Source organism: Leptonotus elevatus, chromosome 10 (assembly GCF_054856555.1).
Source record: "Leptonotus elevatus isolate MCC_2025b chromosome 10, RoL_Lele_1.0, whole genome shotgun sequence".
Classification (NCBI taxonomy): Eukaryota; Metazoa; Chordata; class Actinopteri; order Syngnathiformes; family Syngnathidae; genus Leptonotus; species Leptonotus elevatus.
In genome coordinates, this window is record NC_141248.1 from 7,748,757 (window position 1) to 7,773,087 (window position 24,331).

General features: G+C 38.3%; 3 protein-coding genes across 4 annotated transcripts; all 3 read left to right on the plus strand.

The window, feature by feature from the left end:
• The first annotated feature begins 2,502 nt into the window (after nucleotides 1-2,502).
• Nucleotides 2,503-4,686, plus strand: LOC147166913 (red-sensitive opsin). Its single transcript, XM_086086266.1, has 6 exons — nucleotides 2,503-2,657; nucleotides 3,265-3,561; nucleotides 3,648-3,816; nucleotides 3,890-4,055; nucleotides 4,137-4,376; nucleotides 4,452-4,686. The coding sequence occupies exons 1-6, from the start codon at nucleotides 2,558-2,560 to the stop codon at nucleotides 4,548-4,550; spliced, it is 1,071 nt and encodes a 356-aa protein (XP_085942392.1). The 5' UTR covers nucleotides 2,503-2,557; the 3' UTR covers nucleotides 4,551-4,686.
• Nucleotides 4,687-5,867: 1,181 nt separating this feature from the next.
• On the plus strand, nucleotides 5,868-15,153 carry gnl3l (G protein nucleolar 3 like). The gene is made up of 15 exons (XM_086088043.1): nucleotides 5,868-6,028; nucleotides 6,122-6,165; nucleotides 6,550-6,654; nucleotides 6,753-6,869; nucleotides 6,974-7,057; nucleotides 7,169-7,304; nucleotides 7,439-7,542; nucleotides 7,987-8,131; nucleotides 10,485-10,572; nucleotides 11,442-11,619; nucleotides 11,703-11,845; nucleotides 11,919-12,055; nucleotides 12,264-12,430; nucleotides 14,804-14,978; nucleotides 15,063-15,153. The coding sequence occupies exons 1-15, from the start codon at nucleotides 6,016-6,018 to the stop codon at nucleotides 15,128-15,130; spliced, it is 1,704 nt and encodes a 567-aa protein (XP_085944169.1). The 5' UTR covers nucleotides 5,868-6,015; the 3' UTR covers nucleotides 15,131-15,153.
• Nucleotides 15,154-15,668: 515 nt separating this feature from the next.
• On the plus strand, nucleotides 15,669-24,308 carry tfe3b (transcription factor binding to IGHM enhancer 3b). 2 transcript variants are annotated; one of them, XM_086087376.1, is made up of 10 exons: nucleotides 15,669-15,841; nucleotides 18,235-18,460; nucleotides 18,546-18,605; nucleotides 18,681-18,770; nucleotides 19,207-19,302; nucleotides 20,010-20,121; nucleotides 20,223-20,279; nucleotides 20,375-20,450; nucleotides 20,610-20,757; nucleotides 22,280-24,308. In XM_086087376.1, exons 2-10 carry the CDS (start codon nucleotides 18,269-18,271, stop codon nucleotides 22,751-22,753), a joined length of 1,305 nt encoding a protein of 434 aa, XP_085943502.1. In that variant the 5' UTR covers nucleotides 15,669-15,841; nucleotides 18,235-18,268; the 3' UTR covers nucleotides 22,754-24,308. The 2 variants fall into 2 exon arrangements, with proteins under 2 accessions (XP_085943502.1, XP_085943501.1); XM_086087375.1 differs by having other exon boundaries at nucleotides 15,670-15,841; nucleotides 18,546-18,770.
• Nucleotides 24,309-24,331: the final 23 nt, after the last annotated feature.

The window sequence follows — 24,331 nt, forward strand, 5'->3', positions numbered from 1 at the left end:
TATCCACTTTGTTTTTAGTTTTACAGAAAAATAATGAACATAAATTACACTACTCATTAAAATCCGGAAACTTTTTGTTTTATGTCTCACACGCTTTTTCTACATTAACTCATGAACAAAATAATTTCATCCTTAATTTATAAAACCAAGTAATCCAGACCTAGAGTTGTCCTTAAAATCCAGGGGGAAAACGTAGCTGCCTTGCAGGAGAAAAGAGCCCGGATGCATAAGGTAACAGCCTGGAGTCAATTAGCTTGACTCGCTGAAATAACACTGTGAGTGTTCAAATAACACCCAAATCAACACCCAGTAACTCAAAAATAATTAACACTAGATTTTTAACTCAATTACACTACAGAATTAGCTGTGTAATACTACCCTAAATAGAACAGATGCTCAGTAAAATTACTAGGCCTATATTCAAAGTAAAATAATCAAGAAACGACACCAACAGAGATTATAACTGTATCTCATTTGAAGTCCTGCATCGTTTACGGTTTGGCTGGTACACGCCCGTTTTCTCATTTTTCAAGTAAAGTTCACCTACACATTTTCTATTCCCCGGGTCCTTATTAAGTTTGTGGGCATCACAGCTGACTTTGGGCAAGAGGTAGTAAATATCCAGCCAATTGCAGGACAACCATTAGCCAAGCAACCATTCACATTCACACGTATGAATAATTTGAAATCTTGATAAATGAAACTAACATGCCTGCTGTTGGAATGTGGGAGGAAATCAGAGTAGCCTGAGTAACCTGGAGAAAACCCACACAAGCACGGTGAGAACATACAAACGCCAAAGAGAAGCGAACTCCGACTGTCAGAACTGTGAAGCATATGTGCTGGAAATAGCTACATAGCTAAACAGCATATAGTGTGTAATATTGACAACATACATGCATATCAATATAGGCCTACTGTATAAGCACAATAAGAGCAGGACTGAGGAGGAAAGAGGAAAATTGTGACTGTTGTTATAGGCTTTTTCTGAAATAACTTGACTGATGGAAAATATTCCAAGTGCAAATATTTACTTTTATTAAAATATACAAGCCACACTTACAGTTGGGTCCAAAATAACCCAACTATAGGTCAAGAATCCTCTACTTGGATCAATTTGACCCAACTTTGAATCAAGATTTTTTTTTTTTTTTTTTTTTGGTGTGTGTGTGTGTAAAATAGCTCATAAATGTTGGTCAGATCCTTTACTTAGATAAAAAATAATAATAATAATAATAAAGTTCATTTTGTCTAATACAACCCAGAAGGTTGGGTCAAATTTATCCATAAAGTTGATCAGTCCATTTTTGATCCATAAGTGGGTTACTTTTGACCCAATTGTTTTTAGAGTGTACACATACTGAGAGTGAGAGGTTGTGATTTAAACAGCCGGCAGAATTTGAATCGATGTTTCTGATGGTGAGAGTCAGTTGGTGTAAAAACAAAAGCAAAAGCCATTATAGTGTATAGAATTAAGTTGTTGTTTTTTTTTATTAAAAAAAGGACAACCCTTTTGGTTTTTATCATTTGGTAGCCTTCCCAAAATTTAGGACTTGGGACTCAAAACTGGGTTGGAATTATTTTTAGGTTGCTGAATGTCAAAGTAAAATCCTGTAAACTATTTTATTAAGGTTCGGTGGATTAAATATATTTGGTGTTTGTTATCATTGCTTTGTATATTAGTATGTGTATGTTGGTATGACAATACATGATGGAATGCATTGTATAATTAAGTTGGAATCTGGAGGAGGGAGCAAAGTCCTACAACTGGATGCATTCACATATGGGATGTATAAACGCGTTCACACTTTGCGTTACACAAAATAAATCATGATGTGTGTTAATCACCTTTACTCTGACCTGTCCATGAGGACGATGACGTCAGCGTTTAGGATCAAAGGGCTGTTGAACAATCCGGCTCTGGGGTGAACTCTCTTTCCAGGGAGATTATTTTGTGGGTGTCTACTTTCCATCACAAGTGAACAACTGGCACTTTAATATACCGTGGTGACCTAAATAGTGAATATTTTACTTTGTATTGCTGTGAATGAGTAATGTGTATTGGTTTTCTCCTATACAGTGCCTTCAGTGTATCCCACAGTGCATCTTGAAAAATAATGACCGGATGATCACAAAGAAAGCAATGCAGGCATTGTGCCGCATCCCTCAGTATCTGTCTAGTTTGAATGTATTTTTGTCCCTAGTGAGACTTAAACCTTGGATTCCAAAGCCCAAGTCCGTACGGATGTGCGAGTGCCGCCCCGAATTTGTGTTATACGTATTGAGCTCACCAATTAATCTGCATCTTCAGTGAGCGGATGGAAATCTGGTTTCCAACAAGATTATTCTGGCATTTGGTGTCTTAACCCAATTACTCTTGGTTTTAATTACCTTTGAAGCTCACTGGGTTGTGGATTGCGGCAAAGCACCACCCATTGACTATAATTTGATTTTGACTTAATCCTATCAGAGTTCTCTGAAGCAGAAGTATAAAAGCTAAAGACAAGTGCAAGTGGTGAAAAAAGGCAGTTGCGCAGGAGCACCTTGTGCTTTCATAATGGCCGAGGCCTGGGATAAACCTTCCTTTGCTGCCAGGCGATACCATGAGACTACAAGGGAATCGGCATTTTCTTATACAAACAGCAATAATACCAGAGGTACAGTTTTATGCTTGTATTATTTCTCAATAATTGTGTATGACACCATTGTATTTCGATACCTTCTTAAAATAATCGCCTGTGTCATTTTTTCAAAATTTTCACGAAGCACAAAAAATGTATCCATTTGCATCATGAGGAGAGGATTTGATAAAAAAAAATAATGTTCTTGCAGAAAAAATGACTTTGGTAATCATTTTAAGATTGTGACAATTTGTGGAATTAGCAACGCGAGGAAAGGAGATGGCAGTGTTTCTTGAGCCTAAAATGTTTACACACTTCTTTGGGTCTCTTGAATAAACTGATAACAAATTAGAGTGTTTTATACACTCTTTGATTAAATTTCAGGGTCCCCCCCCCCCAGTGCAGTTTGAACTATGTGTATTTAAATGTGTATGGGAGTAAGGAATTGACAATGTAACAATTTTTTGTTTATTTGGTATAGATATAAAAGAGCTGAATTTTCTTTCTGCTTACAGTTAGTTAATAATTATAAAATCATAAAATACAGTATCTTTCACAATCTCCCAAAACAAACAGCCTCTTTCGAACATATTTGCATAAACAATGTATTAAAATAACATTGATTATCTTTTTCATTCCTCAGGTCCTTTTGAAGGTCCGAATTACCACATTGCCCCTCGATGGGTTTATAATGTTGCAACATGCTGGATGTTTTTTGTGGTTGTTGCATCGGTATTCACCAACGGTCTCGTCTTGGTGGCGACAGCAAAATTCAAGAAACTCCGCCACCCTCTCAACTGGATTTTGGTCAATCTTGCCATTGCTGATCTGGGGGAAACCGTTTTTGCCAGCACCATCAGTGTTTGTAACCAGTTTTTTGGCTATTTTATTTTAGGACACCCAATGTGCATATTTGAGGGCTACACTGTTTCAGTTTGCGGTGAGTAGCCCCCAAAGGAATTTGGAAGTGAAATGTAAAGCTCCTTGTTCTCTTTTCCGTCATTGAGAATACTGTTTTGTTTATAGGTATCGCTGCTCTCTGGTCCCTGACTATCATCTCCTGGGAGAGATGGGTAGTTGTATGCAAACCATTTGGAAATGTTAAATTTGATGCCAAGTGGGCTCTAGGCGGAATTTTCTTCTCCTGGATCTGGTCAGCCATATGGTGTGCTCCCCCAATCTTTGGATGGAGCAGGTATGACATTCTCATCAGTGTGCTGGCATTCATTTATCATTGGACACAGAAACCAATAATTTTGTAATTTCAGGTACTGGCCTCATGGATTAAAGACATCCTGCGGACCTGATGTATTTAGCGGAAGTGAAGACCCTGGTGTTCAGTCCTACATGATTGTTCTTATGATTACCTGTTGCTTAATCCCACTGGCTATCATTTTACTGTGCTACTTTGCAGTGTGGTGGGCTATCCGAACTGTACGTTTTTTTTATAAATCAAATGCATGATGAATCATCGTTCCGAACCTGAGTCAAACAGTCTCCACTTGTTTGTTGCAGGTTGCCTTGCAGCAGAAGGAATCAGAGTCCACTCAGAAAGCAGAGAGAGAAGTATCCAGGATGGTAGTCGTCATGATCGTGGCGTATATTTTCTGCTGGGGACCTTACACTTTTTTCGCCTGTTTTGCCGCGGCAAATCCAGGATATGCTTTCCATCCCCTCGCTGCAGCAATGCCTGCATACTTCGCCAAGAGCGCAACAATCTACAACCCAATCATCTATGTTTTCATGAATCGACAGGTAATTGTCAACATATTCTGTATGCAAAATCAATGCCTTATCTGACAAATCGTTTTTTCTGTTCTCTTTCATCAGTTTCGCACGTGCATCATGCAGCTCTTTGGCAAAGAAGTCGATGATGGCTCGGAAGTATCCACCTCAAAGACAGAAGTCTCCTCTGTGGCTCCAGCTTAAAGTCCTTACGTATCGGAGATTTGGGAATCATCCCAATTTGTACACTAATATTTATTGTTTATTTTTGCTTACGAATGGTTGTATAGTATATTTAGATTTCTGGCAAATGAGAAATAAAAAAAAGAAGAAGCAGGAATTCAGCTGATGACTATCTTTGTTTTATCATGCAAAGTAAATCACAGGATGTTGTACTGAAACAAATGCTGTGTCACTAAAATGTATTTTTCCATACAAATCTTACAGTGTATATGTACAAGTTTACTGATTAGTATTTTCTGAACTTGAGTAAAAAAAAAAAATCGCAATCATCAATTTATAGATTTGAATCGGGAATAATTGGTATTGAATCGATTCGTGACCTATGAATCGTGATACGAATATAAATATATATATATATATATATGATATTTTTTTTTGTCTTGGCCTCTTTCTTTTTACAGATCCAGTGTGGCACATGTGAGAGGTGGTACGACGAGAAGTGTTTGGGCATTACTGAAAATGAATTTAAAAGAGCAAGGGCAGCAAAACTGTGGAAGTGTGACCTGTGCAAATAAATAATAATTTGATTACTGTGCGCCCAAAAACTAGTGCTATGTAGTTTCTTTCTTCTTTTTTTTTTTTTTTTACACAAGTTTTTTTTAGTGGTCTAAATGAGTTTCCTTGCCCGGGTTTCCGGGCTCTTCCTAGACATTGGGTTAGAAGCTCGGTTATCCGGGAGAGACTCAGAGTAGAGCCGCTGCTCCTCCACATTTGGCATGTCTGCTGGATGTTGCACACCTCTTATTTTTTCATTTTAGCTCTCCGCTAATTTTTTATGATTTTTTTTCCCTGCAAAAATTAGCATTTTTGCTCAATAGCTTGCAGGTCATGTGACCTATTGACCCAAAATCTGTCCTGCATCGTAGTGGCATGTCTGTTGGATGATGCACACCTTTTAATTTTTATTTTTAGATCTCCTCTCATTTTTAATGAACTTAATACTGTACATATCAACATTCTAGCTCAATACCAGGTCATGGAACCTATTTACCCCAAAAGAGTGCATACCCAATAAAACGTGAATTAGTGATGCATTATACTGAATAAACTGTTTTCCATTTTTTTTTAAGAAAAAAAGAAAAACAAATATTTTAAACTGCTTGTCAGTAACATTTTATTTTGAAAGTTGACTTTTATTTTGAAAACCAGATGTCGTTCTCCGCGCCAGCGTCCCTTTGCGCATACTACCGTAAATCCTAGAAAGGGGCAAACTGAAAGGGCGAATTTGAAATGAACAGCGGCTGGCTTGACTCCGTAAAAAGAAGAGGCGGCTAGCTTTACTGCAGTTAATTTGAGCAGTGTACAGAATATTGATTTAATTTGTAATTCCGTATCTTGTTTTATTTTGAAATTCCGGAAGGTACGCAAGTCTGTTGCGCATGCCCACATCTGACTTACACCCACGTGAACTCATGTGGCTGGAGCTATGTCTAAATCAAGTGCGTAACATTTTTGTTTAAACTTGTGTCTCTAAAATCGAGCCTAAACGATTTCGAGTGCATATGGTTACATATTCTATTTGTATTTTTCAGGACAAAAACGAGCTAAACGCCTCGGTTTTTTGGGGAAACGTCAGGTACGTGCTTTATTGACATTTACTGTACCTTTCACACTACGGCGTTGACGCTTCAGATCTATCATCTACGCAGTGCAAGTAGACTCACTCGGTCAAAAACAAAATCGAAGATTGATTAACAATAAATTTATTTAATTTTGCGCCACTAATATTGGACCATGTGGCGCTATGTTGTCCGATTACGCGAACAAACTACTGTTAAAAACTGCTAAAACACAGAATTTATTGTAAATTCTCATATGCTGCGTATTTAACGACGCTGCCAATTTCAGCGTCGTGAGAAAAAAAATCTGCGTCGTGGCTAACGATATTTATGAGTAACTTTTTGGATGAGTTCAGGAAAAATCTAACCACCTATTTGGTACATATGTAACCTGTACACAGAAAGATGGCAAGAATGATGATGCTTCAGGGGCCACAAGTTCTAAGCAGCAGTCGTCTGTGAAACATGGCAAGGACAGAAAACCAGAAGAAATCAGAAAGCAAAGGGTAAATCTTACACCTTCACTCAGATATGAGGCTGAAGTGAAATCAATTAAAAAAAAAAAACATTGGATGTTGCGCCTTTCTTTTATTTTAACCAAAAGCTTCAAGAACTCCAGGAAAAACAGAAGATCTCTAGAGAACAACAGCTGATGAAGAGGAGGAATTTGCAGAGCTTTCAAGATGACATCCTACAGAGGCATAGAGAGTTTGAGCAAAGGGTATATACAGTGCAGTATCTGGGACACCAACCTCATTTTGGCATCACTGGTGAGAACTGCAAATATTGTAGTTATCATCTGTATTTCCCTCTGTGTGTTCACAGGAAACAGAGATGCAGAGTTTGGAAAAACATGTGAACTTCGAAAATGAGAATTCAAGAAAAGCATATTATAGAGAATTTAAAAAGGTAATTTTCCATCTTGCGCTGTCAGGCTGAATGCTGAACTTTGAATTTTACTGTTTAAATTGCTGGATTATTTCAGTTTTTATTACATATATTTACATTCCTGGCTTGAAGGTAGTGGAGGCTGCAGACGTGATCTTAGAAGTTTTGGACGCCCGTGACCCACTTGGGTGCAGATGCCCTCAGGTTGAGCAGGCAGTCATTCAAAGTGGAACAAACAAAAAGATTGTGTTGGTGCTAAATAAAATTGGTAGGTTCAATGTTCAACTCAACACATTTTAAGAATTTTCTTCTAAATGCGATTTTCAGATGTTTAGGGGGGAAAAAACCTGCTTGAATTTAACTTTGGTTTCCAACTTGTCTGGCGCATTATCCCAATTCTAGATTTAGTGTCAAAGGAGATTGTGGAGAAGTGGATTAAATATCTGCGGAACGAGTTTCCAACAGTGGCTTTCAAGGCATCTACTCAACAGCAGTCCAAAAACTTGGTACTTGACACACATTTCTCCACACAGTTTTTTTAACAGTATTTTTTCATCGTATTCACAGCTAGCCAAAATACAGTTGTTCTCATAAGTTTACATATCCCAAGAGTATGTAAATTTATGAACACAACTATAATGTATACAGACATCAGTACAATGAAAGCTGGAGTGTTTGAATTCAATATTTATTCAGACATCACAAGATTAATACAAGTTACCTTTGGCCACAAATATACAAGCTTCTACTCAAAATCACTGTCGGATTCTTCACACCACTGTGCGTATGTTGATGAATCAGAATTTAATCTGATCGTGTTTTATGACAAATTCTTTCAGAAAAACATGACACTCATAGGTCTACATGGGTTTCTTTCCACTGTGTATGTACACCTTTTGTGTGTATTGCACTGGCAGATTGACAGTACTTTTGCCTGTTGTCATTGACAGAAACGAAGTAATGTATCAGTGACTCAAGCCACCACAGAGCTCCTCAGCAGCAGTGCTTGTATTGGTGCAGATTGCTTGATGAAGCTACTCGGTAACTACTGTCGCAACCTTGACATAAAGACGGCCATCACTGTAGGTGTTGTAGGTAAGCCTCAATGATAGCAGCACGGTAGGTTCCTATGTTGCGTGGCGTTATTAGCACGGCATTCCACTTATGAATTATACTCTCTCACCGTTAGCTTCATTTTTATGAATTATTTTCATAAGAAAATTACCACAGTCATAAAAATATTGGCATACAAAAAGGAACGTCCATTTATTTATCCATTTTCGTAAGCACTTGTCCTCATTAAGTCCGCTGCACACTGAGCGAGTTGGCCTAACATAGATGTCTTATAATTAGAGCTGCCAAACGGTACATTTTTTTTTTAGAATCTTAGAATTTTGATTAATCACGATTAATCGCTTAATTAAAAAGGCTTTTATCAACATTTTGGCCTGCTAAACTTAAAGAGCACCTGTTATGTGTTAATTCTTTTGACATTTAATGTTATGAGGATGTCTTCAACATTTTTTTTATTCACTGCACACGCTCATCCTCCTCTCTTTCTAATCAGTTAATTAGTTGCATAATCTAAAATGTAAAAAAAAAAAAAGACCTCGATAGTTTGACATAAGGGTGTGCAATCAATCGAAATTCAATTACAATTTTAATTATTATACTCAACAATTACAAAATAAGCATAATTGTCAAAAAAAGATTATTAATAGTAATTTTGAGTTTTAATTTATACATTTGCACCTTTTTAAAATTTAAAGTAACTAATACATTTTGTTTCATCCAAAAGGAACTTGCATATAGTGTTTCAAAGAATTTCATTTTTCTTAATAATTTTTACGCTTAAACATTTTCTTGTTTTGCAGCCAAAAAAATATTGTTCTAATAGTGATTTCAATTATTACCAAAATAATCGTGATTAATATTTTTTTCCATAATAGAGCACCCCTAATTTGACATGAACAAGTATTTCGAATGACATACACAAACACTTATTAAATGTTTTACTTAGGGGTGTGGGGCGATTAAAAATGTCAATCGTAATTAATCACATGATTTTAATAGTTAACTCATGATTAATCACACATTTTATGTCTGTTCTAAATGTACAATAAAATGTACAATCATTTGTTTTCAGAGTTTTCAAACTCTTGTTAACATAAGTGGAAAAAAATGTTAAATTAACAGAAATATGGCCACATCTTTTAGTCATTGATACAGTAATTTCATAATAATTCATAAAATTTTGTTAAAATTAAAAAGGTGTACTGTACTGTAAGAAATGAGTGTGATATTGATTTGTGTTGAGGTCATTTTTCTGCCACTAGATGGCATAATTACATTTGTAAGACGGTGACGGTCTTTTCATTTTAAGAGCTATCTAATCTTTAACGTGAAGTAACTTGTGAAATTGTGCATATTTTTAAAATTGTAAAATACAACTTGACCCCAGTCTCCACAAATATATGCATTATTATTAAATGTATTACTACTAAATTTCAACGTGGACGTGTTTGCTGCGTTGCGACTGGAATTGCCCCAGTAAAGGCTTTCCAAGTAAGGGGCATTCATTAATCACACGTTTAAAAAGATTTGTGGCATTAAAGGAACTTTAAATTAACTCAAAATTAACGCACTCATTTTGACACCCTTAGTTTTACTTTAATGCATGTAGTTATGTTTATTGCTCAAACACAACTTGTGCTACCTTAAGCGTAACCATCCGCTGTCAGCTAAAGGATCATCTGCAGTCAAAATTCAAATCTGCGTTAATATATGATTAATGCAATCTTTTTTTTGTGATTAATTAATGAGTTAATGCTTTGACAGCACTACTTATATTAATACAAAGAGAGGAATCTAGTGATAAAGAACAGAAGAATGTGTGGATGTTTTAGTGGCCGTTTCAAATAATCACTGCATTCATTGATGGCACTCGTGCAGTTCTGAGACAGAGACTCTCCACGCTTCTCTTTTTCGTCTACTGAAATAAATAGAACTATTACTGTGACGCATAACTGCACATATTAAAATTTTTAATTGCAGCGTAACTGCCAGTTGTTAGCTACTTGCGAAAACTTGTTCAGTCATGTCGCTGTGTGTGTTGCAGCCCTTCTTAGGTCACTGCAGAAGACTATCCCAGCCAGCTTTGGGCGACACTTGAGCAGCGTACATGTTGGACAATTTTGAGTCAATAATTAACATCCACATGTTTTTGGAATGTGGGATGAAGTCATAGTAACAGAGAAAACATGCAAACTTCACATAGGAGGGCCCCGAACCTCTCGCTATGAGGCCGACATGCTGCCCACTAGGTCTCTGTGCTGCCTGCAAAAAAAGAATAAGCAATATTAACATTTCTAAAAAGAAGGGAGGCTTTTATTCCACAACGATCGTGTCGTTGTTGTTTAACTTCTCTGCTTCTGTTTTTTTTCTTCAGGTTTTCCTAATGTAGGAAAGAGCAGTTTGATCAACAGTTTAAAACGTTCAAGAGCATGTAGTGTTGGAGCTACTCCTGGTGTCACCAAGTGAGTAATTCAGTAAAAACACTTACTTTCCTTTTTAGGAATTATTTTTTATTATTATTATTATTACATAGATACTAATTCAAGACTGAAAGTAGCTGTTTAAGGCTTGGACAGACCTTCTCACTATTAGCATGAAAAAGTTTATTAAAATTTTGGCTAGTCCAGTGGATTCCCACTATTCACAGGGGATAACGACAGCGTTTGCCTGCAAATAGCAGAAATCCGCCTTTATAAATGTATATTTTTAAACCCAAAGAATCATTGAATAAGCGGGGATATACTGCCGATAAATGTTCCCCCCCCCAAAAATGGGGGATGGTGCCCTAAAAACCAACAACAACAAAAAGGAAATACTGAAAAAAAGATCTGCGGGTGCCGTATTGCGTTTATGCAGGGCCCACTATAATGTACATAGTCCCCTCTATACAATCTCACTTTTGTTCCCTTGCTTCCTTTCATCCATCCATTCATAAAATCTTTCTTGAGATGGCAAACGTGAAGACAATGGAAACCGTGTGCAGTCGGCATGTGCCTATTGCATCGTGTCCTCATGTCAGATTCTGATGCTGATTACCTTGAACAAAAATATTGTTTACATTACAGCTCTAAAATGTATTATTTTGAAAAAGTTATTTACCTAAACTTTTTCCAATGCAATATATTTTAGTTTAACAACAGTACTCTGTTGTTACATACTATGTACATTATATAAACACATATTTGTTTATGATATAGAATATGTGGTACATTCGTAAACAAACAATTCTTAATGTTGTACAACAAAATGTAGTACAGCAATATAAGTGCTTAAAAAAAGTAGTTACCAGCGGGCCATGTTTTTGTAAATGATGAGTTTCCTTCGTGTTTAGGTGCCTTCAAGAAGTCCACTTGGACAAACACATCAAGCTTCTTGATTGTCCTGGCATTGTCATGGCAACGTCAACAACTGATGCTGCCATGATTCTACGTAACTGTGTGAAAATTGAACAGTTGGTTGATCCAGTTCCTCCTGTTGAAGCCATCCTCCGACGTTGCAACAAGGCACAAGTATGCTGTTTGCTTTTCCTCCCCTTTGTACAATGACAAAAAGCCGTGACACAGCCCTGACATACGTTTTCACGGATGTGCAGATCCTCCAGCACTACGGAGTGCCCAACTTTCACACAGCTCTGGAGTTCTTGGCGTTGCTTGCGCGGCGTCAGGGGAAACTAAGAAAAGGCGGCCTGCCTGACACGGACAAAGCCGCAAAAAGCGTATTGAAGGACTGGACAGGGTGGGTCAAGTGTTTGATTTTAGAGGCCTAAGTAATGTTAAGATACATAAGTGTTAATTCAAGTGTTCTTTAGGGGAAGGATCAGCTATTTCACGCATCCCCCTGAGACACACACGCTTCCTATACATGTCAGCGCTGAAATTGTGACAGAGATGGGTAAAGCTTTTGACTGGGATGAACTTGAAAAAGGAAATCTGGAAGTTCTTGCAGGTAATGCTCTTTTCAATCTTTCAGTGTACAGTTTGCTCTGGCAATTTAGGCAAATTGCCATATTAAGAATACTGCACAATATTGTACTTTCATATTCAATTAGCAGGGGCACTTTCACAAATGTTTTTTTTTATATATATATATACAAATGGACTGAAAAGATGTCGTAGTGCAATCATGATTTAAACGTGCTTATATCATGTTTCAGATTCATCTTGCTCTGATGTTCAAATGGGATTCTGCATTGAAACGATGGGAATGACGAATGGCAACCTTACTCAAGATCCCTCTCGTCAAGAAATGGAAGGAGAGTCAGTTCAGGAGCCAGAATTTAAAATTGAAGCTGAATCAATGGACGATGATCAGGATCCAGAGGTGTGAAAAAAAAGTGTGATTCTTAAAGGTGTATTGCAGAGTTTAAAATGTTGATGTTAAAGATTTTTCTACATTATGCATGATGCTCCACTAATGCCCAGATGAATACAAAGCGCACTGACTTTTTAACTGCGACTGTGCCTATCAGCTTGTATCTTTCCTTCTGTGTGGAGTGTTCAGGGCAAACACTCCACAGTTCCTTGGGTGGGCAGGGGTGGAGTTTAGGGCTGGGCAATTTTGCCTAAAAATAAATTTCAGATTTTTTAAAATGTTTTAACAAAAAATTGGATTTAAGATTTTCCCCCCCCGATTTTATATCATTATTATTTGTTTTAATTTTCTTTTTTTTTTTACATAAACCAAGAACTTAAAAAGTTTTGCTTTTATTTTATCAGTTAACAAAAGTAACCATATTTCTTCTCTTGGAATCAATGTGCAAAACTTCTACCTTGAATCAAATACTTCTGGAAATGTAAATCTATGTGTTGATAAAATAGAAAAGTACAACTTTTTTTGTCAACTTTGTTTTAAAAGCTAAGCAGTGCTACTTGTGTCCCTTATTATGACACAAATAAACATCACATTTTGGCTTTAATGTAGGAATCGAGGTCTGAGCTTGTCATCCCCTCCAACTGTCTGCTGATTTTACAAGTACTGTTATGTAAATTGAGGTGGCTGTTTTGCCATGACTGGCAAATTTCCTTTTAGCGTTAATTGATTGGCCAGTCCCAAGAGTATGAAAGTCTTGGCCTGCCGTAAATCGGCTATTTTACCGTGATTAAACCGCTTCACCCCCTTCCTTTATCACTGAAAATAGGCTGTTATCAGCATTATCAGCCCGCTATACTACATTTCATAAGGATTTTATGTCGCAGACGACGCAGATGTTGATAAGCGTCACGGCGAGTGAAAGTAAGCTCATCTTTCATATCGGTAAGTGCTTGCGAGGCGAGTCCGTCTTGACGAGATAGCGTACATGTTGCGACATAAACGTGCACATTTGTGCTATTCACATAAGCTTGTAAATGTCTATAAGCAATCAGGATTAAAAAAATATCGAATTTATAGCAGGTTAAAGATTCCTCGCTCCGGCGATTGACCAATATTGGAGAGCCGTTCAGAGCAAAAATATCGCTAGCATTTGAGTTGCCAGTCACGGCAAAATAACCACTGCCTATACAAATGGCATGGGGCAACTTGAGCAATATACTTTTGGCTAGGTAGCAGTAGCACATACCTGGGTTCGCCCGTTTTCAGCAAGTGGTGAAATCTAGTCTTCCTCACTGTATACATGGGTGCCATATCATTAGAGAGGTGCAACGTGTCCGCTTTGGTGATCGCTCTCTGTAACGCTACGGAAGCCCATGGGGGCAAAAGCCGCAATGAAAGGGGGGGAAAAAACATAGATGTAATAAAAAAAAAATATCGTTCACAACAAAACACTCGTATTAATTTAAAAAATCGATTTATCGCTCAGTCCTAGGTGGAGGGGTGCCTTGCACGTGCTTGACACAGAGGCTGCAGTTACACTTCTGGCCAGGGGTGGTCGCCGCAAGTAAAAAAAAAAAAAAAGTTCCGCAATGCCACTTTAAGTAGTGGCAGAAATAAGCGAATTGTGCATTGCTTATGCGTGAAAATCAAGTAAAAAAAAATAAAAAATGGTGACCTATGTAGCTATCATTTAAATGGGAGAGATTACAGTGCTGAAACTATATAAATAAGTGTACACCTTAAAGCTTGCATGGATTGTTTAAAGGCTTTAAGCCTTAAATGGCAAAATGACAAGTGCACTTTATGCCATTTTTAACTGCCCTAATGGAGTTTATAGGCAAAAATACACCATTACAAAGCTCCAATTAGATGGAAGAGTATACTTATAAACAAACCTCTATTCATTCTTCACAATTTCCCGGCGGTCATTTAGAACCTGCTTCGAGCCCCTTGACCCCACTCAGTGATGAAAGATCCTATCTGTCTCTTCCTCACGTCTCGGTGTTGCTCCTCGGTCCCGACTCCCGGTAAAGTGCACACATTCGGCCAAATATTAAGCATTTAACTAAGCTTAACTGTAGTGTCCCAGCAGAGGCCAGTCAGTAAACGACATGCTATGCATGTTTAAAATAGATTAAGCAAGAAACATCAACTTTACAGAGGTTGAAATTAAATCATCGCTTCCTATGTTGGTTCCCACTGGTTTTCAACAAAAGTTTGGTAACCTGGAAATGTCCCTACCCACAATGCACTGCGCAGCCAGAGATATGCACTTCGCTTATTACAGACTGAGTAAATTCGATGTGTGTGGAATGTGTCTTAACTTGGTTTGCCTTGCTATAAAAGAGTTGCCAAATAAAGTTAATTTATCTCATCTAATAGTTTGGACCAATGACAGTGGAGATAAAATCTCAGAAGTTCAAGAGCGCCTTGCCTGGAACTGATCCTGCATCCAAGGCTCCAAATTTGAAGGATATTGTTAATGTAGATCCTTTACAACAAGGCCAGGCACTTCTGGCTGCGGGCAAGAAACGGAAGAAGCAACAAAAAAGAGCGGGTTTGTGTCCTAACTTCAACAGTCATGTTGTTATTACGTCTACTTGCATCTAACGTGATCTATTTTCTTCTTCTTCTTCTACAGACAAACTTGCTACTAAACTCTCAGACACCTTGACAGCTGCAATGGATTTCTCGTTTTGTGACAGCTGATTAAAGAAAGATTACAAAAAGATTGTTTGTCTATGCTTTGTCATTTTTTTTATTCTTTCAAGAAATTTCGCAATGTTTTGCCGTTGTCTTTGACATTTACAATATGTGTGAAATGCATTAGATAAGTTTGTGGATAGATCATTTGGTACACATTTGTCAAACTCAAGACCTGGGGCACAGAGCAAATTAGCGATCTATGTACCAACATTTAAAAATTGTCCTAAATTGTATTTACGTTGAGACACTGTAAACTTTTTTTTCTTACGAAATACTATTTAAAAATAAATTGACCAAACTATTATTATTGACTTTTGATTTAAAAACTATTATTTTATTCAACATGTTGCATGTAATGATGATAATATTAATGATGCAATGAGGCAATAGTTGGTTTCGCAGTCAAAACACAAGGGAAACCTTACCTACAATGCGGCCCACGACCAAAACTAGTAATTGATTGTGTGTGAAAGACAAAAAAGTGAGACATACGATTTGAGTAAATAACGTAATCACCTTCCCGTAATTAACAAGTTCCGGGTAAAAAGTCGGAGGATGACCTAAGCGCGTCGGCTCGAGGTAAACAACGCTGGCTATTCGGTGCGGCCATGGCTAGCGGCAGCTGCGATTAACTCAACGAGATAAAATGGACAGAAAAGCAGAGGACTTACTGGATTCATGACTGTGATCCCGTCGAACATTTTTGTTCATACAGTATGTTTAAAAGTTACATTTCTACTTTTTAATGCGTTCACCGGTAACGTGAGCTTCTTCGACAATCATGGCTAGTTTGGCTAGCTAAGCAACAACTCCCTCCCACCCCACCCCCCAAAAAGCAAAATTACATGCTTTGTAATATAAACACCAAGCTACGAATTTAAATGCGTATTTCTTGATTGACAGCTGTAAATAATAAAAGAGTTATTAGCTATATTGTCCTTGTTTACGATCTGTACGTTTTAGCATGGAGTTGTAATTAGGGCCTCTGACACTTAGCTGTCAAACCAGCGCTCCAAATTTGTGACCAAACATTCATTGACCAAAGTGTTCACAGAAGATGCGAGGGTAGTCACACACGTACGCAATGCAGATGCGTCAGTTTACTCACAATTTCAAACCCCGATCATATTGGTTACTAACAGGATTAATCATATGGAGTACAGTAGAACCCAGTCAATTTCTATTGGCTACATACTTCGGATGAGTCAAGTCCGATGTTTGACACAAACCAGCACTAACATCTCGATAAATATTTATAAGGCAGGTATTAAAACTGAAGACAAAATTGGTCGTTTGGATGATTCCATACAGGCTGTATGGAGAGATTCTCCAAATTTACAAGAGGAAGTCATATGACTATTGCCTGGAACAGTTGTCCTGATGTGATCAATCTCAATTTAGTCCCCTTCTCTTTTCGAGGTCATGTCAGTCATGGGCACACTGGGGCCTTTGTAATCATCACTCCCCACCTTACCTGATGTGATCAATCGTCTCTGTCAACTGAATGTGTTGTGTGATGAACCACCAACTTAAAGAGGATTGTGCTACACGTTGTTTTTATGCACTGTGTGTGTGTGTGTGTGTGTGTGTGTGTGTGTGTGTGTGTGTGTGTGTGTGTTTATCAGGTATACAATAAATAGGCAAAAAAAATGCTAAATGTTATATTTTAAATAATATTAATATTGCTTCAGATGGCTTGTATGTTGTTGTTCCAATCCAGAGGTAACATGTCATGTTATCAAACCAACATCATCAGATATTGACCTTTTTTTGTTTTTTGTCCTATTCATTATTGTATTGCCTAAATGATAGCGACTTCAACCATGTTTGTTAATTTTTAGACTCCTTCATCTTTGCAGTACATTTTCTTCTGATGAGAGAGTTGCAATGGGAGTAATAATCATAGCTCGTTCAGTTGTTAGTTAGTGATATGGATTTAGCCTATCCCATTATAGCTACGTTACAGGCTCTTACCTTGGAGCAAACTTGGAAATGCTTGTTTATCTAGGAGATATTTAGCTGCAGGTGAGGCCGTCCATACTGTGTAATGCATTGAAGACATTACTCCACTTTGTGGATTCCTCATGTCTCGATTTACACATATCTATGGGCACATCGCTTCACTATTTTTCTAGCTGGAGGTCTACACCTTGTTGGAACTTTAGTTTGGTATGGTTTTATTGAAGCTGAGTTCAAAACAAATTAATGGATTACTGCAATCACAAAAAAATATCCAGTTTGTTTTACATTTCAAGTGATAATTAAATTATGATCACTCTCCACAACACTGCTTATGGCGAGCTGATTCTCGGTGTGTTTTCCTTGCCCCTACCTCCCTCACTTGTAGCACATATTTGTGATGAAATGTAAATACAGTATATTAAGAGTTTACAATCATCTGTTGAAATTCCAATGGTTTTGTGGTATAAAAAATGAGACAAAAATGAATCATGGAAAAACTTTCTTCACCAGTAATGTGACCTATAAGTTCCTGTACAACTCAGTAAAAAAAAAAACTGAAATATTTTAGAGAGGAAAGCTAAAAACATATTCAAACTCGTGTTGAATGTGAGTCAGCACACACCTGCCTAGAGTGCTAAAGTGCCTCTAACTAACCCCAAATAAAGTTAAGATGTTCTAGTAGACTTTACCTGAGATTATTGCAGTCACTTCTTACAGTATAAGCCTGGTCCACCGGAAGATTTCACAGCATCAAAGGGATCACACTGTTCTGCAGTATCAGTCAGGAGAAGGGTACAAAAGAATTTCCATTGCATTAAATATAATAAGTGGAGTCATCATCAAGTGGAGACTTCCGCAAAGGAAACAGCTGTGCTTCCCTGCTTTTAGCTCCTCCGTAAAAGCTGCTTTGCTCCCTAGCGCACATTTAAGACAGTTAAGAGCCTTGATAATATGTCCGCTTCAAGCAATCTCCCATCCATCAAGCATATTCGAACCCCTGACCTTGAGAACTGTGAGGCCGACGTGCTAACCACTCAGCCGCCAAATTAACCAGAATTTTGTTGTAACTATTTCATTATGTTTAGTGTGAGACTTTTTATTTTTTATTTGATGACATGATGTGGACGCTCTCGTTCTATTTGCAGCTTCATCCTTAGATCTTGATCGCTGTCCTCAGCCATGTCGTCACGCGTGTTGATGCGGCAGCAGCTGATGCGAGAACAAGCTCAGGAGCAGGAGCGACGAGAGGCCCAGCAACAGGCCTCCGCCTCTCAGCTCCGGCCCACTGACTCCACTCCTGCCATCTCCGTCTCACTGCCTCCAAATGCTGCCCGCCCGCCCCCAGCACAGGTGCCCGTGGAGGTGCTGAAAGTAAGCGTGTCCTCTTTGTTGCCCAAGTAGGGTTGGTTAGTTGAAAAGATCAGCTCTGAGATCAGCTACTGCTTGAATGATGCAGGTGCAGACCCACCTAGAGAACCCCACCAAATATCACATCCAGCAGGCGCAGAGGCAACAGGTGAAGCAGTACCTCTCCACCACTCTGAGTAACAACGCGATTACTCAGACGCTCGGTGTATCGCCTGTGCCACAGTGGAGCTCCGCCCCTGAGGTTTCCCACACTGCCAGCAGCGCCCCTAACAGCCCGATGGCCCTACTGAACATCAGTTCCAACAAGGAGGAAGTATGCCAAATTCCTTATTTTATAACAGCGTTTTGCTGACGCGGCAGCAGATGACACATTCTTGCCAACAGTTGTCACTCTGTAACTTCCAGTGTGTTTTTGGAGAAGTTTGAAGTCAAGCCTTTAGCTCACTTTTATTAAATTCTGTTTGTTCTGCAGTAATGTGGCCGCAGGTCCCACTTTAATGTTGCATGCCTTTTTTTGTCATATACCTGTTGGCCTGGTGTCGCAATATGATGTTAAATACTGCACCTGCAGATTAACCGTGACACGTCTGTGACATGAGGCTGCTTTAGAGCTTGCGGAATTATTTTGACTACAGTGCTTTGTATGTAGTCCTTATAAGTGTATAAGGATTGCTTGTACTGTATAGGATATTACACTGATTAGCATACTTAGATTGCACCATGTGTTCCCTGTTGTCTGCTGTCTATAGATTGAAGATGTTATCGACGACATAATTAGCCTGGAATCCAGTTTTAATGACGACATCATTACGTTGATTGACTCAGGTCTTCAGTTACCTAGCACGGTAAGAAAATTCTGCTTTCTTCAATACGTTTACTTTAATTTTCAAATGTTTCCACACTTGATTTTCACTAATAAATTTCAAGATATTCGGAAAAAACCAGTCACACACCCTTTGTAAGTATACGGTTGGTTTTTACTTGAATGAAGCGTTTTTCATCAGTGTGGAATTCATAAGCTGTTGCAGTGAATATATGCATTCGGCACTTACTTATCAGTTGTCACAAACGTGCTGCCTGGGCGGGGCTACCAGTAAGGCTAGGATACACTGCAAGAAGTCAGACAAAGTGTTGAGTGCTCATTTAAACGTGGATTGCAACACTACCAGGTTTACAGGCACAGAGGAACTGTTGAACTTTTGCCACTTAACAGAAAATGAGGATTATGGTGATGTTGGAAGAAAGAAAAAAGAAGCACAGTGAGGTAAAACCAGTTTGTAATCTTTGAAATGAAACAATGCAGTATTGTTTTAACACGTAGCAAATGGCATGTGTGTGTACCTTACTGTGTACGCAAAACATCGATTGGGCTATGGATGACGATTTTTCACTGATACCACACTAGAATGACTTGGGAACCCAGGGTGGTGTTTGCTTTAATAGTTTAAGCACGAATAGGGAAGTAACACTTTTAACGTATTCCTCACATACAACTCCGCTTTGGCAGTCAGCATGTGTTGCAGCTACTGGATAATAAGTTTGTTTTATTTAGCTCCCAGGAAATCTCCTCGATGTGTATCACAGTCCTGGAATGGCAGCACCCACTCTTACTGTCAGCAACTCCTGTCCTGCTGATCTTCCAAATATAAAAAGGGAAAATACTGGTATGGTCAAATCTGTGAAATGTACTCGTATGTGAAGCAAAACTATTTAAAAAAAAAAAAGATGTGTAGTAATTTCATGAAACACAATTTTTGTCTTTCAGATGTTGATACCAAAGCTTTTATGAAGGAGAGGCAAAAGAAAGACAACCACAACCTGAGTATGTTGACATTTATTGTCTGGTGACATCTTCTATTGTTGTCTTGACACAAAACAATAGTAACAATCATTTCACTACTTGGTGATTCTTAACAGTTGAGAGGAGGCGGAGATTTAATATAAATGACCGTATAAAGGAGCTTGGTACTCTCATACCAAAGTCAAGTGACCCGTGAGTGCTACCTTATTTTTTTGGTCTTTGTTAAACTACTGAGTGATTGGGAGACTAACGTGTAGTGTTTGTGAGCCAAATCTCAGCAATTCAGTAAAGCAATGTCATTTTCTGTTTTTCTGCCTCTACACAACATGCTTATTACTGCACTGATAACAGTGAGATGCGCTGGAATAAAGGCACCATTCTGAAGGCCTCTGTGGATTACATCCGCAAGTTACAGAAGGAGCAACAGCGAGCCAAGGACGTTGAACTGCGTCAGAAGAAATTGGAGCAAGCAAACCACGGTTTAATGTTGCGTGTCCAGGTTGGTTTTTGCTATTTATTACGATCTGTTGAATTCATAACCTTGCATCGGCGGTACTTTAGCTCTCGATCCTGCCAGCGGGACCCTGAAAGTTTTAGAAGCAATGACTGCAATTTGTACTACTTCCACTGGAACTGCAGCACAATGAAATACTTTTATGACATGCCATGTCGTTCTGAAAAAGCTTTACCATATTGCGCTCTTGTCTATTATTGTATTCATTTAATCGAAACCAAAAACAAATGTTGAACCATCATAACATTTTCATTTTCTTTATGTGACCAAAAGTATTTGATATATAACATCCATGATAAGCTATCAATAAAGTACTTGCCACAACCCACACCAAATGGCAAGTTAGAAAATTAGAAAATCAAATTTCCCACTGCGGTACTATGACCTCATTTAAGCAAGAAAATACCACAAGAACTCTGAGATAATAAAATAACCAAACTTTGGCTGATTCCTCAAGAGATGAATTGTAAGCTGAATGTGATCTTCAAAGATGAAGCGGATTTCATCTGCTGAGAGGTCAAACTTCCTAAACTTTTAAAAGGGTTCAAATCTCGGGTCACGACCTTACCTGTGATTGGAATTGACTTCCAGTGATATTTTAATAGTTCCTGAAAATTTGGGGTCAATATTTGTTTCCTAAGGTACTGGTTGTAATTGCTGTAACTTGAGTTATGTCCAATTGTCCGTTTGTTACATGTCATTTTAAAGGGAATTAAGTGTAGAATTTGAATATATGTATATCTCAATTTTGATTTTTTTAACACAAGACCGTTTTGCCAGACCTGGTCACATATGTTCTTTGCAGACCCACTATTCGAAATACGGTATTCTGGTTAATATTGCATTAGTGGAATATGAGTTAAGCAGCTAAATCCAGCAGTTTTTATCAATATCAGAAGGCGGTCATTTTTCCACTTGCTGTCGAGTGAAAATGGCATCACAGTTGCTCGGGTCTCGGTTAAACCAATCACAGCTCAGCTTCAGAAAACAGGTGAGCTGTGATTGGTCTTTGCCTGAGCCCTGAGCAACTTTGATGTCATCTTCAGTGCAAAATGGCCGCCCCCTGAGATGGATTAAAAAACGGCTGGATTTTGCTGCTTAACTCATATTCCACAAATGTAATGTTAATCAGAATGTCATGTTTAGATGAGGTCACATATAACATATTATTGTCAAGAAATGTTTAAGGTTGACTTCCCCTTTAAGAAAACAGCGATGGTTATTTTAATGTTCTCTTTAAATGTAATTGAGTTGAGTGATGGGAGTCGACGGCCTTACTGCATGATTTGTAATGCCAAGTTGAGCAATTTTAGTCTATTGAAACCAGCTATTTAGCAAAAGTAAAGGAATGCGTCTTTATGGAGATGCATAATGCAAAAACACAACGCTTGCTGAATCTAAGGTCAAGATAGCCAGATTCGAGGAAAAGGCTACTCTCCCTGTTATAATGTCATTTCAACATGCAGTCTAAGACGGTTAAATTCACATATTTTGGTGATCTTCTCAGGAGTTGGAAATACAAGCACGTGTCCACGGCCTATCTTCCAACGCCACCGGCATCTCCTCTGGTCTGAGCTCCAGTCCTGCGCTGCTGCAGCAGCAACAACAACAAAGCCTTCAGAACGGCCAGTCCCTACACCCCAGCGCAGACGCAACGTCCCGGCATAACCTCCTCAGCCTGGGTGTCACAGCAATCGGACAGCCTCTGCCCACCGCCTTCCTCTCCCCACATTCATCAGACACTCCCGCCGGAGTCACCATCAGCAGCCCCTTGGACTTGGGCAGTTTGAGCTTTGCAGAGCTGGACGACACCTCCGCCTCAGCGCTTTACCCTGATGTGAGCTTGGGGGACATTCTTATGGACGACGGGGGCACCCTGTCTCCAGAGGTGGAGGCTAAGCCCCTCTTCTCTCCTTTGTCACCGGGTGCCTCTAAAAGCAGCAGCCGAAGGAGCAGTCTCGAGATGGATGAGGACTTGTGATGCACCCTGAGACGCAAATGCGCCCGCAGAGACTGAATGCCAGCATGCAGTCTGTGTCTTATGTTAGGTGAGTCTCTGTCTGTAGGACTGTTGACCAGAAGTAAATATTAAGATTGAAATTAACCAATCCCCCTCCTTGTCCTGGTAGACATGATCCTATTTGGAGCTGGTTGAGTGATTATGTTTGGGTGTGTAAGTGCAATAGTATTAAAATGGAATATTGTACACAATAGGGATGCTTACACATATAATAACATTCTTACATCATTTTTATGATTAAAGAGTAATGTAAATTTTTGCTTGAATTTATTATATGGTCATACATAGGGAAGAGTTTTTTCTTGGCCTTATTAATGTGACAGTATTGGCAAAAGCAAATAGATAGAGAATTTGAGGTTTTATTTTTTTGACAGGAATCAGGGTTTGCACACTTTTTTTCCTCTTTAGTAGGTCTAGCGTGGGTACAAAAGGGATATGCTTAAAGTGAATTGGATTGAATTTTGATTTCCAGCAATTTATTGCACCTTATGTTATTGCATTCTATGCATTTTATGAGAGATCTGTTCTACTACTATGACACACTATGGGTGCATATATTTTAATGAGCTGCTGCTGCTGCTGCTAGTTAGCCAAAGCAGGACTTCTTAAAGTGTAGCTGCAGTGCAAAACACAAATCACTGTTATATTTTTTCAATATATTCAGCTTCACAATAATACATATAGATAAGTTTGATTATTTTACAGTAGTACTGTAGTTCATCATATTTTTGATACCTGAATAATTCATTGAGGGTGTAGCTTGTTTCTTGTGACTAATACTGTATTGTGATTGTTCATCTCCATTAACATTGGTGATCACTGGCTGATTTTACCAGATGCAGTCATTTCATTTTTTTCAGTTTCTTTTTTGCTTCTGGAGGTGGGGAGTGTCAAATGATCTATAAATTCATTGTGTTCCAAGTATATGTTTTTTTGTTTTTTTAAACAAACCACTATTTAGCAGGTATAGTATGAAGTACCAATAAACTTCAAAAATGCATTTAATTCATCAGATGCAACTTTCATTATCATGAATGTGTACTTGCCTATGCATGTTTTTCTAACACTGATGTACTGTATTTGAGAATTTGTTTCAGAACATATTTTTAAAAGTTGTATGCTTGGATTAGCAATTTTGTTGGGTTTACAATAACACATGAACTGAAACAGCCCAATTAGTTTTGAAGACTAAAGCAATTGGTTGTCCTCTCCTACACTCTACAAATACTCAGAGGCACATTTTTTTTCCTTTTTTTAAATTTTAAATAGCTGAAGTTAGGTAGTTTAGTGGCCCGATTGTGCAATTCTAAACTCAAGCACCAAATGGACAGCTTTTTTTCTGCACCTACATAACTGCTTTCCAAAACTTGAACCACAACCAATCTTTCACAAATGTATGAACAACATTGTGTGTCACTTGTCAAATGTACGTTTTTTGTGTGTGTGTTTTTTTTGTGGTCATGCTCAATGGAGTGTCTTTCAGCAAATTTTAACAAATAAACTATTCTTTCAGGTATTGAAGTGTGGTTATCTGCGCGC